Here is a 13662-nt window from a genome sequence, read left to right on the forward strand (position 1 = left end):
TGTTGATTTTCTCATTCATCCGGTGAATGAGTTGTACAACCAGTACTCTGAATTCTTTTTCTGTCATGTTTCATGCTTCAATTTCACTAATTTCCTTTCTTGGCGACTCCTCCTTTTCTTTCCTATGCGGATTGTGTCGTCTCCCCATTTTGATTATCACCAGAAGGTTCAAACATTGAGTTGTTTGGGCCTGGGCCGTGTGCAGTGGGAGCTTCACACCATCCTAGTGTCACTGAAGAGCTCTGATACTAAGATGTGTGACTGTCATGGGTTGGTGGAAACCAGGCTCGCCCAGAGGCAGTGTTACCAGCACTCAGTGTGGCCTGGTGTGCACACCTAGAATCAGGGACCCTGCCTGCACCACACTGAAACAGAGACCCCCCCTGGCGTGTGTTGAAAATCAGAGCCCCCTAGCGTGTGCCAGGAGTCAGAGTTCCCCAAGAATCCAGTATCTCTGCCTCGTGCTGAGATTCAGGGTCCTGTGTGCGCATGCACTAAGAATTGGAGTCACTGGCTCATAGTGTGAATGCACTGGGAATCAGGGATCCCAGGCGCACGTGACAAGAAACAGAGTCAAATCACTGATGCTTAGTGCTGCCTCCCTCCTGGACAATCGGGGTCCCGGTCAGCTTGGGGGACTTTAGTGAGCGCTTGCCCAGAATCAAAGTCAGCTGGCACTACAGCCCTGCATGGGCTTCGGGTTTGGTTGCCCGATTGCCTTGCGGGGAACAAATTCCCAGTGTCTGAGCACTCCTAGGCTCAAGTTCCTGCAGCAGTGCATGCAGTGTGAGGGGCGGGTCTATCACTTACTATGGTGCTGCCCGTGAGCCTGCGGGGAAGGAATGGGCTCTGTTACTCACAGAAATATGCTGCCAGGATATCTGGATTCCTGGTGTCTGTGGGTCTGTAGCTGTGATTGCAGGTCTCTGTCCCCAGTGGCTGCAGGGTCCTAGTTTGTGTCTGCGACCAGACTGGATGGTTGTTGGGGTCCAGCCCCAGCAGGTGCAGAGGTTCCCAAAGGTGTGGACGGAGTCGGCGAAGAAGGAATGACACGGAGACAGCGTTCAGTTGATCAACATAGCCAGGTTCTCTCTTTTTCTCTCCTCTATTGTCCTGTTACAACTGTATTTATAAGCATGAAATAATGGTATGTTTTGGGTCCTCCCTTGGCCTTCCTAGTTTCATGCCCATAGTTTCTTATCTGGCCTTTGCCAAAAATCCTGTCTCTATCTAGTTCTGTTGATTTTAATCTTGTCTAGGTTAATCTCTGTGTTCCATTATAAGGGCTATTCCAAGGTCACTATTCTACTGCTCTACTGATAAGCTACAGGAAGTGACTGAAGGAGTTTATCCTACCCAGTAAAGGTTATGTCCTCCCAGCCTCGCTGCTTTCCTTCCCTGGGACTTCCCTGTGTCGGTGGGTCTCCAGGGGTATAGGCTTTGGTGCTTTCCCTGGTGGGCAGACCCCTGGGAATGTGGGCCCAACAAGTCCCAAATTTATTGCCAATAGTCTTAGTCCAAGTTCTTCATAAGTAGTACATGGTATTTCTATAACACTAGGGGTTTTTACTGATTCATTCCCCTCCCCAGTCCTGTCAATCCCCAACTCCAGGGAAATATCCCCACCTGGGGAAACAGCCTTTCTCAGGGAGGTGGCCCTGGTTAGAACACATAGCGCTAAGAAGGGGAGCAAACATATTAAGAACAGTACGCCAGGTCCCTTGAAACATATGCTGTGCAGATGTTTCTTCCTTGCAGCAACTGTGTCAAGCAACAAGGATGGACTGGCTTCCAGCAGGTTGTGCTGAGGCCAGGATGCTAGTCTCAAGCAGCTCTGTTTCTCAAGATGGTGTGGTCTCTGTGCCTGCGCTGGCCACCCAGGAGTGTCCGCTCTGGGAGCGGGGCTCCGCCATCTATGGCTGCCTGGTTTGGCAGCCCCTTGGAAGACCTGCAGAATCTAACTGTCCCTAGCTCATACACACACACACCACACACGTCCACATACTTTATCACTCCCTCGCTCTCTCACACTCCCTCCCTACCTTCCTACCGGTCGCCACCTTCCTCTCCCCGGTATTTTCCTATTTTCTAAATTTTAAATAAAAATATAGTTAAAGTAGAATTTTTTTTTTATGCCTCAAAACTATTAGGATATTTATTAGAATTAAGGTGGTGTTTTTCTTTAACTCGTGACTAAAGGACAAAGTATCTTGTATGGATTAAGCCTTCCTTACACTTTAGAAAAACTGTACAGAATGTAGAGAGACCAATTTTAGTCTTGTGATTCTGTTTTAAAGCAGTGAATTTTAATTTCTTCAATGTGGGTGTAAGACTTTATAATAAGGCTGTTCTCTACTTGCTCTCGCCACTGCCAGCCCTATTCTCCCTTTATGCTGTAATGATTAAAACTGTAAGTTGTAACAAGGCTAGCTTTTTCTCTAAATAAAATGCTAACCCTCTTAAGTGTCTCAAATATGATGCTACCTCATCACACAAAGGCCTATCCCTTTGCAAATTGTTATTCCTGTGGCTTTAAGTCATTTCAGCTATTACCTCTTACTGTCCTCTAGTCTGTTATTTCTCAAACTTAAATGGTGATAGAAATCTCATGGGGACTTTGTTAAAATATCATTCTGATTCAGAAGAACTTGGTGGGCCCAAGATTCTCTCTTGTAATAAGCTCACAGGTGTGGCTGATGCTGATGGTCTCTGGACCATATTTTCAGTAACAACAATGTAGACTACTTGGCAAACGTATTGTCTTCAAGAGTATTTCCTCTCACTCCTTCCTACCATCATTATTCCTTTTATTATTTCGGTACATAACTCCCTATTCAATTCCATATTTTTGCCTAAAGGGACTCTGTCTTTCATTCTTGTTTTCCCAAAGCTTACCATAATGTGTAACCAAAAATAAGCTTGCAACAAATGTTTATTGCTGATTAGATGGTGTTATTACAGCCTATTTGTAGTAACTAGTCTAAAATACATACTGAGTATTAAGTGTAGCTCTTAAATTTTGATTATTTTATAGTAGAGAGAAAATGAATTGTGAACCTCATTTTTTTTCCTGTAGACCTTTCTTTGAAGGAAAAAAAGCCTGAAATGTGCCCCAGCTAAAGCTATTTGCTTTAAAATGTTCTTGCCTTTAGTACAAACAAAAATATTTTGAAGTTTCTATAATAACATATAGTGTTTCTCAATATTACTATGTTTGTAGAATAAGATTTTTAGAAAACTGATTGTTTTTGTTTCTTTTTCCCTCCCAAGGAGAAATACAAATGTCTACCACAAGACGAAAACGTAATATGTTATGTTGTTTACCGTAAGCTGTAGTAAAATGAGCTCGATTATTGACAGGTATGTTGTTAGAAACTTTTATTTTGAATTATATAAAGCCATTTTAAGACTCAAAATTAGAGTAATGGTTATATCAAACCTGATAAAAGGAATTTTTTTGCTTAAATTTAATTACTGTTACATTTAATTTCTGTATTTAGGCAGCATAGTGTAATAGTAAGTAAGAGCCAAAGGTGTGTATGGCTGTGTCTTTGAGCTATAATTTTGAGTATTTGAGTATTTTGTTTAGCTGCTCTGAAAGAAATTGTGACAGTTGCAAATGTTTCCTTGGTATCTTCTGGAGTCATCTATTTCTTTATCTCTTGGTCCTTTTTGCCTCATTAATTGGTGCTAACTCCATTCCTTTAAGCATTTTAACATTTGTGACTGATAAAAGGTAACTATAATTAGGATTTTATTAGTTGAAATTATAATCTTTATATCTTACTCTTGGGAAAAGGATAAAATTCCTTGTTTCTTTGATTTTAATATCTTATTTTTAACATTTTACCATCTTTTTGATATTGGAATTCATCTTACAATTGGCTTATCATAGTTTAATTGGTAGCATTTTTTTTTCTTAGTGGCACATAAAATATTGATAGTGAATGGTGCTTAAATTAGTTGAAGTACATTAACATTTTTAAAGCAGCTTCTCTTTGACAGCTAGCTAATGTGCAGAATACTTTTTATATATTATTTAAATTAACAATTATTTTGTGAGATTTTTCAGGTGAGGAAACTATAGGTTAGAGAGATTAAATAATGTATTTAAAGTCACATAGTAAGTGATGAGGAGGAATTATGACCTGTGTTGGTCTGTCTGACACTAAAGTTGCTGTGCTTTTATTATACTATACTGTGTGATTCTTCATATGTGACTTTTGACATCTGGGACAGCCCTTTTCCCTTTCCTTTTTTATGTTCATTGCTGATTAGATGGTGTTATTACAGCCTATTTGTAGTAACTAGTCTAAAATACATACTCAGTATTAAGTGTAGCTCTTGGAAGTGTAGCTCTTAAGTTCTGGGAAAATGTATACTCTCCCAGAACTTAAGACCAAAGAGGCAAAGAGTTTCCTTAGAGAGGGCTGCTTACACCACTGCCATAGATTTGGGCTATGCCGTACTTTCAGGTGGGATCTGTTTGTTGTCTCCTCAGAAAGGATGTTTCTTCACTGCTTGTGAGAGATTAAATATGATTTGGGCATTATACTTCTGAATGATTGCCAATTTCCGTTCTAGACAATATCACATCTAGGGATGACATCTGTGTGTTCAGACTTAAAGCAGTGGTTCTTAATATTAGTTCATTATCTTTCTGAACATGATGAAAGTTGCAGACTCTCCTTTCAATAAAATGCATATGTATATAGAATTTTTCATAAATTTCACTGCGTGCATGGAACCCCAAAGGCCCATACAATAGACTTTTATGATGCAAAATTTGCAGATGATTTCAATAATACATCTGACAGACACTTTACAGGCCTTCATAGGCCACAGTAAGGTCTGGTTAAAGGAGTGAATAATGAATTGTTGTAAAAGTTCATAAATCACCTGAAACTGTTTAATATTGCTCCTTAGGTTAAGGGGTTATGCACCAATACTCTTGATTTCATGTTAGAGTACTCTTCACCTAGACCTTCCCATAACCAACTTTTTCTTGTTACTTAGATCTCAGCTCAAATGTTCCCCATCTCAACAAGTCCTTTCTGAACCCTTCAGGCTAAAGTAACCACCAAGTTACTCAAACATTACCCATTTAAAAACAAACAAACAAACAAAAAAACTTGTCATACATTTTTTGTGTTGATTTTTTTTCTTTCTGCTAGAAAATAGGCGGTAAGAGAGCAGTGACCTATACATCTGGTTAACTGCTCTGTAACCACGTTCAGAAGAGAGCCTGGCTTATGAATGTTAATAAATATTAGTCAAATGAATCAGTAATAAGTGAAAATTTATGCTAGATATTGTGCTATGATGCTGGATATTGTGCTAGATATCTTAAAGCAGTGGTTTAAGTTATTATCTAAATATTGTGATGTTTATGAGTTATTTATGATTTTATAAAGTGAATATCTCAGAAAATATGTTTTGTAACTATGCTATTAAATTAAAAATAGTTTCAAGTGAACCCTTTTTTATAATGGCAAATAAATTGACTTTCTGTAGGTTTGCACTGGTTACAAGATATTTTACTTCTGGTTAAATTAAATTTTGGTGTATGTTGTGTGCAGTATAGCTAAGTGTGTAGTTTTAAAATTCACATCCGTAATAAAGTTTTAAAAATGTAATAAAAATGCCTATATTTTAATTTACTGACATTTATTAGAAAACTTGTTAGTAGTTATGGAGTTTAAATTTGGGCAGTCCTTTAACTTACAACTGATTCGATTCACGTTCATTTTAGTATTGCTGTTGCTTAATGATTGTGCTCTTACTTTTTCTATCCACTTTTTTTTTCTTTTAGAGATGATGGTAGTATTTTTGATGGGTTGGTGGAAGAAGATGACAAGGACAAAGCAAAAAGGTAGTTCAACTTAAGATGTAAAATAGTAATAAATAAATAAATACTACTAAATAAATGTAATAGTAAAAATAGTAAATCAGTGATTTTTAAAACCTATCTGCCTTAAGAATTTAGTATTCAATTAGGTGGAAGAGCTTAGAATATCAGAATCCAGTTTATAAGTTAAATAAATTTATCTTCTAAATGTGCTCTTCTCATCAAATCATATTACGGGTGGATAGTATCTCTACATCATCACTGGGGATGTCAACCTTCATCACTTGGCTAAAATAGGGTTTGCCTGGATTCACCATTATAGTTACTGTTTTTCTCTTAATCTACATTATTCTAGGAAGCAAGTATAGCCCACCTTCAGAGTAGGGATTGGGGAAATTAAGTTCCACCACCACACATACTTGGAATTCTTCTGTAAAAATCTTTTTCTTTCCTATTTATGTATATCTGTATGGACTCATATTTATTTTATACTTTAGGTTCTACTTCAGTGCTATTTTCTTTTGTTACTCAAATTATTCCAGCTTCAGCCATTGGAAGGTGTCCTTTGACATGCCTCCAGTCTGTAGTAGAAGGGAAAGTAGATGATAGAGAGAGGGAGGGAAGAATTGTTAGAGAAATATCACCAAGTAGTGAGGGAATGGGATCTAGAGCCATGGTGGTTACAGTCAGGGCTTTGACCTTAAATAGGGGTCTTGTCAGTTAATTATAGTATTAAAAGGGAGAGTCCAGGTAGCAGTACAGCCAAGTTGGTAGTTATTGGGGGTGAGCAGTGAGTGCGTAGACAAGAGTAGAGGTGTTGTAGCATTATACACAGATACAAAATATAAACATGTAATAGTTCCCCAAATGTCTTTATTTAGCAAAATAAAATGTACTGGGATGAGAAAAATATTCATAATAACCACATAAATTGTTAAATACTTTAATGAATGATTAAAATATATCTGTAAGAAAATTTTAAGGAAAGCTGTAACTTTATTCAAGGAAATAAAAAGACCTGTATTTGAAGCTGAAAGAATCTAGGACAGTCCCTACCCCTTAACCTCAAACTAGTGGAGAAAAGTTCTTATAGACTCATCAGGATAGAGATAAACTCTCTAAGATGGGAATAATCAGTCTTACCTGAATGAAGAGGCAGAACTTTAAGGAATTGACCTGGACTAAGGGCCAAGTTTATAGATGGATAAAGTGAGCTAAGGGTATTCTGTTTGCAAAGACTCTGAAGATTTAATCATGTTTTTTTTTTGTAAACCAAAAATATTATTGCTATGGAAACCTTAGAGAAACAGAAGGAATCTTGTAATGATGCTGTCAGAATTAAATAGGACCACATTGAACTCTTAAGTGAAAACAATGATGAGTTAAAGAACAAAGGGAGTTTTATACTTACCCCCCAAATGGAACACCAGTTATCAGTTATCCTGTTATCAGTGAGGTCGTTTCAAGAACTAATTATTTCCAACTTGAATGTAATATGGAAGTAAAGTTTGCTTTAATGGGTGTGATCCAGTGGTAGAGTTGGCAAGAATATTTGCTTTCTCTAAATTTTCTTTCCCTGGAGTCAAAATGCCTGATTGGAATTTGTACTTCATGGTAACTATATGATCCTGGTTATGTTTTTCTATGTACCTGAGTTGTCACATCTGTAAAATAGAAAATAATAATCTACCTCGTAGGAATTAAATGAGATTTCATAGATGTTTACTAGCACCTGGCACATAAGTATACAACAAATATTGGCTGCTATTTTTACCCCCTACCCATGTGTTTAGATATTTCATATATACTAATTCTCAGATGCTTATTTCTTACTCCTTTCTAGAGAAATATAATTAGATTCATATATCCAACTACCTCTTGTCAATTTCTTTTAAAATGTCAAATAGGCCATTTCACCATATCTAAATTCTCCCAAAGCCATCTGTTCACCAAACCAGTATCACATGTTATATTGCACATTGATAAACAGCATTATCAGTTAAGTTGACAATCCTCTTAGATTTCCCTTTTTGTTTCTCCACTACAAACCGAATCTAATTTACCAAGAATTGGTAGTTCTACCTCTTGACCCTCAAAACCATACTGCCTTGTTAACAGTGCCCCTGTTATGGCTCATAGGTTAGGATATTGCAGTTGCCTCCTAAATGGTAATCTGGCTTTCAGTCTTGTTTGGTGTATGGTAAGTTTTCAGTTGTATTTGCTTAGTGAATTTGTTTCACCAAGCATTGATCCTTTCATCAGTCTGATGCCAGAATAGTATTATTAAGCAATTTCATTTGTGCCATTTATTTGCTTAAAATCTTTCAATGCCTTCTCATGGCTTTCAGGATTAAATGAAAATCTTTTAATAAAACTTAAATGATTTAAGTAGCATAAAAACGTCATGATTTTTTTTCAGTACTTAATACTCCCACCTTACCCCTTAACTCTAGCATACTTGGACCTATACACTGGTCACATTAGCCACACTGAACTAGTTGTGATAGGTTTTCATCTCTACAAGTTTCCTATGCCTGGAATGTTCTGCACATATCCCACTACCATCTCTTTTTCACATAGTCTTCAGGACTCAAGTCAGCACAGTTGGGTGCCATCCTTGGTTCCTCTGAGTTTCCATAGGAATTTGGTGAATTTTTAAAATGTTATTAAATTTATTGGGGTTTCATTGGTTAATAAAATTATATAGGTTTCAAGTGTACAATCCTATAATACATAGTTTCCAAAGGAATTGGGTGTATTTCTGGGAAGGGATATCTTTCCCCAGTATACCTAGCCCTTATTAGCACAGTCTCTGTCATTATAGCAACATTCATTATCAGATAATATCTATTATGTTTCATAAGAGATTTGAATAATTGAATTTCCCCCCAGTACTAATATAGAAAAAATGCTTGTTCTTTATGGGAAAAAATAAAACAAAGTATCCTCTGACATTTTGGGAAAGTAGTATACTTTACTTAAACAAAAACTGAATTCTAAATTGTGACTTCACAAAGCAGATAATTAGAGGTATTGTAGAATGGTTAATTGCTCTACAAATAATTGTACTGTATTTACTTGTCTCAAGAGGTCTCTGTGCAACTAAGTATTTGTTTACTGGTTACTGCTTTACAGAGAATAGTAGTAATTATTTGTTTGTCTAGCACATATATTTTGAGTGCTTTCTGTTTGTTAGGTGTTATTCTTAAGTGCTTAGATGGAAAAATTTGGGCTGTCTTATCAAGGAGCACAACCTAATGGAAAGACAGATATGTAAACAAATGATTACAGCTCTGTGTTGGAGGCTGGGATATAGGAATAAAGAAGAAGAATGTATGTGTGGGTAAGCCTCAGGGTAGGGAGATTTCAGCTTTAGATTTGTTTGTAATTTAAAACTTACAGGTGATGAATAAGATGGAAGATGGTTTGGGTGGTGGGCACAGAGACCAGTATACAGATCTTGTATCATAGGACTGTACACTTGAAACCTATATGACCCTATTAACCAATGTCACCCCAGTAAATTATTTAATAAATTTAAAAAATAATCTACACTAATAAAAGAGAAAAATGGTAATTGGCGTACGACGATACCCTTTGCATTGGCTAATCAGGGCTATATGCAAATTAACTGCCAACTAAGATTGGCAGTTAACTGCCAACAAGATGGCGGCTAATTTGCATATGTAGGCACAATGCAGGGAGGCGAAAGGGAAAGCAGGAAGAAGCCCCCTGCCACTGACAGTGATCGGAAACCCAGGGGGGAAGCTAAGAGCTGGGGGGCAGGGCAAAGGCGGCCCCAGGGCCGCCTTTGCCCTGCCCCCCAGCCATGATCGGAGAATCAGGCGCCTTTGCCGCCCTGGCCAGTGATAGCAGGAAGTAGGGGTGGAGCCAGCGATGGGAGCTGGGCACGGTCGAAGCTGGCAGTCCCAGGAGCTAGGGGTCCCTTGCCTGGGCCTAAAGCGGAGCCCACGATCGCGGCGCCCCCCGCTGCCACTGCAGGTCCCCGCTGCCCGGGCCGGACGCCTAGGCCAGAGGCGTTAGGCCTGGGCAGGGGCGGAGCCTGCAACCGCGGGGAGCTGGGGGTCCCCTGCCCAGGCCTGACACCTCTGCCGGAGGCCTCAGGCCTGGTCAAGAGGACAATCCGGTGATTGGTGATCGGAGGGTGATGAGGGTCAACTCCTCTGGCCGAGGCATCAGGCCTGGGTGGGGGGCGGAGCCGGGGATTGGGGGGATATGATGGTCCCCTTGCCCAGGCCTGAAGCCTGGGTCAGAGGCGTCAGGCTTGGCGGGGGGGGGGGGGGGGGGGGAAGGAGCAAGTGATCAGAGGGAGATGGGGGTCCCCTGCCCAGGCATGATTCCTGGGCCAGAGGCCTCAGGCCTGGGTTGGGGGCAGAACCAGTGATGGGGGGAAATGAGGGTCCCCTGCCCAGGCAGGGGGGCCAATCCTGCGATCGGAGGGTGATGGGGGTCAACGCCTGAGGGCTCCCAGTATGTGAGAGGGGGCAGGCTGGGCTGAGGGACACTCCCCCCCCCCCCACACACACACACCCAGTGCACGAATTTCGTGCACCGGGCCCCTAGTTTTTAATAATGTTATAAGGAAACTATAGATTCTTGGTACATATTAGAGTAAATAAAAGCTCAGATTTGAATGCTGTTGGTCTTATTGGCATTTCATAAAAACATGTATGCCCAAACCTTAATATGTATAAGCTTCTCTCTTTCTTTTTTTAAATATATCTTTATTGATTTCAGAGAGGAAGGGAAAGGGAGAGATGGAAACATCAATGATGAGAGAGAATCATTGATTGGCTGCCTCCTGCACGCCCCCTACTGGGGATCGAGTCCACAACCCGAACATATGTCCTGACGAAATCGAACCCGGGACATCCTGGTTCATAGGTGGATGCTCAACCACTGAGCCACACCAGCCGAGTGTAAAAGTTTCTTTATTGATAAAGAGGGAAGAAAAATTATTGCTCATATTAACTGTATATTGTTGGTAAATTAGGAGATAAATATTTATTACCATCTAGATTAACAGAAGAACATGGGTGTGGTTGTGTCCAAATTGAACATTATATTAAACTATTTGTGTAATTAAATGGACTGTTTGAAAACTACTTCTTTATTTTTTTTTTTGTTTCACCAGAGTATCTAGAAACAAATCTGAAAAGAAACGTAGAGATCAATTTAATGTTCTCATTAAAGAATTGGGATCCATGCTTCCTGGTAATGCTAGAAAGATGGACAAATCTACCGTTCTGCAGAAGAGCATTGATTTTTTACGAAAACATAAAGGTAAATTTTTCACTTTGTAAAATAGGTGTGGTTTTTTTAATAACAGACTTTCTCGTAAAGCATAATGTGATAGAATCTTGGCAGTGATGCTTAAGAGTGGATGCTTCCTAACCTTTTTTAAGAGAAAGAAATCAATTGCTTTTTAAAAGATTTCCTGGTATGTTTTTTCTTTCATTCAACAAACATTTATTTAGTGCCCAGTATATCCTACATTTTCATCCTGCAGGGTAACAGTCCTGGCCCTCAGGTAACGCAAGCCAGGAGAGGCAAACATCTAAACGGCTAATTTCAGTGCATATATTATAACAGGTCGAGTGCTTGTAAACTTAAACTTGTTAGCAAAACACAGGCAAGAATGTGTCAGAGAAGGCTTAAAAATAGTTGATCTTTTCAACTGAGTCTTCCTTTTAGATTAAGTAAGGAAAACATCTTTTCACAGAGAGGAAATAGCATGTGCAAAAGCAGAGAAGCAGGGCGAGTTCAGTGTAACTGGAGCATAGTTTGAGTTTGAAAATTATGGGTATATTTGAAAGAAAGGCAAGAGCCAGATTGTAAGCCCTTTTATATCATTTTAAAAGATTGTTTCAGTGTATATCTAGGAAGAAAACATTATGTTTAAATTAAAGTTATTATTTCTTAATTAAAGAAAATCATTTTGACTACATAAATCATGAAAAAAAAATTTAAAGAATATTAACTATTTTAGTAGCAGAGATAATACATGAAAAAGTTGTAAAAGGACATTTCCTTTTTCAGATGTAAATTAAACTGCAAAACTCAGAAGGAGAATTTGTAATTAATGCCTCTTTTTACATCTCCCTAGCTCACTCAGTAATGCATTAGTAGCCTGCTTCATGCTCTATCCCTCTGAAATCATTTTTGTTAATTTCACTAATGCCATTAACCCCTCCTCTGCCACCAATAAAGCAATAGCTTTTTCTTAAATCTCATTCTCTTCTGCACATCTGAAGCACTCGAAATTTTAATCCATCCTCCACTGGCTTTTCCCTTGGCCTGTGTTATACTGTACCTCTTCATTCACCTCCCTCTTCCTGACTAACCCGAACTTCTTCGTTCTCTTTCTTTTTCTGCTCTTTAAATGTGACATTTCTGAGGGTCTTATTTTTTCTGTTCTTGTTTTCTCTACACTCTTTCCCTTGGCTATCTCATTCCATAGCTTCAACTATTGTTTCTCTATTAAACTACTAAGTCTGTATTTTAGATGCTAACTTTTTAGTCTTTTATTTCCAGATAACTTCTGGATCTTTCTTTTGCATGTTATCAAACTCAGCACATCTAAAACAATTCATTTTCATTTTGTCCAATCATCTCTTTCTCTCAACTTTTCTTTTTCTATTTTTACACCACCATCCTTTTACTCCCCCAGGATTCAAACCTGAAAAGACTTTCATTTTTTCAGCTTTCATAGTACTGTATTACAGTTGCCAAATTCTCTTGATTCTTCTGTAAATGTGTCAAAATTGTCTTTATTTTTATTACCACTTTTGTCATTACATTTTTCCTTTACAAATAGTATTCTTGCTACCTCAGTGTCCCTTATTAAATAGCACACTGAGCCCCTCAGGCATTGTAGTTCAATAAATGATTGTTGAATGAAATGAAATAATACGCATGCACACATTTCCCTCTGATAGTAGAGGATTAATTTTGGCATTAAGTAGGTCAGGTTTGGTTTTGTTTTTTCAAAATTGGGTATAAGATTCTCACAAAAATAAAATTTACCTGAAATTGGAAGAGAGTTCTCATTTAATTATTAGTCTAAAATAAGTTGTGCTTAACTAAACTTATGGAATTTGCTTATGCATTTAACTCTTTTTTCAGAATGTTTATAATTGATGTGAATTTGAAAAAGTATGACTATATTCCATAGAATTAGTAGCTAGACTTTTTAGTTACTCTTCATATTCTAGTGCAGGCATTTTTAATATAGCAGATTTTTGGTGACAATTTAATATACACAAGGTGTCCCAAAAAAATGTATACAGACTTGTAACAGCTGATAGCTCTATTTTGAAAACAAAATGTATTTTAATAAGCACTGCCTTTGTAATTATTCAAAATGTATGTATACATTTTTTGGAACAGCCTATATATCTGGTTATAGAAAAATCTAAACAACTTAGTCCATACTTTTCAATTCAAAGTAGAATATATTTTGAAGAGTAAAATTTGTGACATAGACTTTTATTTTGCCTGATTTTTAAAACTATGTCTGCATTTAAAGATGGAAAAACATTTGTTAGCTAAATAGTTCATGTTTCATCATTTATGAATAGCTTTCTCATAACTAAATCCATTAGCAAGTAGTATATTGCAAAATAAACTAATAATTTTGTTAAAATATTGTCACAATCCAAGGATCTCAAAATTTTTTGACCAGCTCCCTACCTCTAAGAAAACATGCAAGGGGACACTAAGCAAAATCGCTGTGGGGTTACTACTATAAAATTTTTGCCCCAAATCTTAATTTAGTCTCATTGATTAATTAA

At 37.9% G+C, this 13662-nt stretch overlaps 1 protein-coding gene across 2 annotated transcripts in view; it reads left to right on the top strand.

The window, feature by feature from the left end:
- CLOCK (clock circadian regulator) overlaps positions 1-13662 on the top strand; it is a 157763-nt gene that overhangs the window by 82503 nt on the left and 61598 nt on the right. For both annotated transcript variants that reach the window (XM_081096991.1, XM_081096990.1), the window contains 3 exons: positions 3271-3360; positions 5813-5872; positions 11004-11152. In XM_081096991.1, the coding sequence (XP_080953117.1) occupies positions 5815-5872; positions 11004-11152 (207 nt within the window). In that variant the 5' untranslated portion in view covers positions 3271-3360; positions 5813-5814. The remainder of the gene's footprint in view (positions 1-3270; positions 3361-5812; positions 5873-11003; positions 11153-13662) is intronic.

The sequence above is a fragment of the Myotis nattereri genome, assembly GCF_964212035.1.
Source record: "Myotis nattereri genome assembly, chromosome: 1".
NCBI lineage: Eukaryota > Metazoa > Chordata > Mammalia > Chiroptera > Vespertilionidae > Myotis > Myotis nattereri.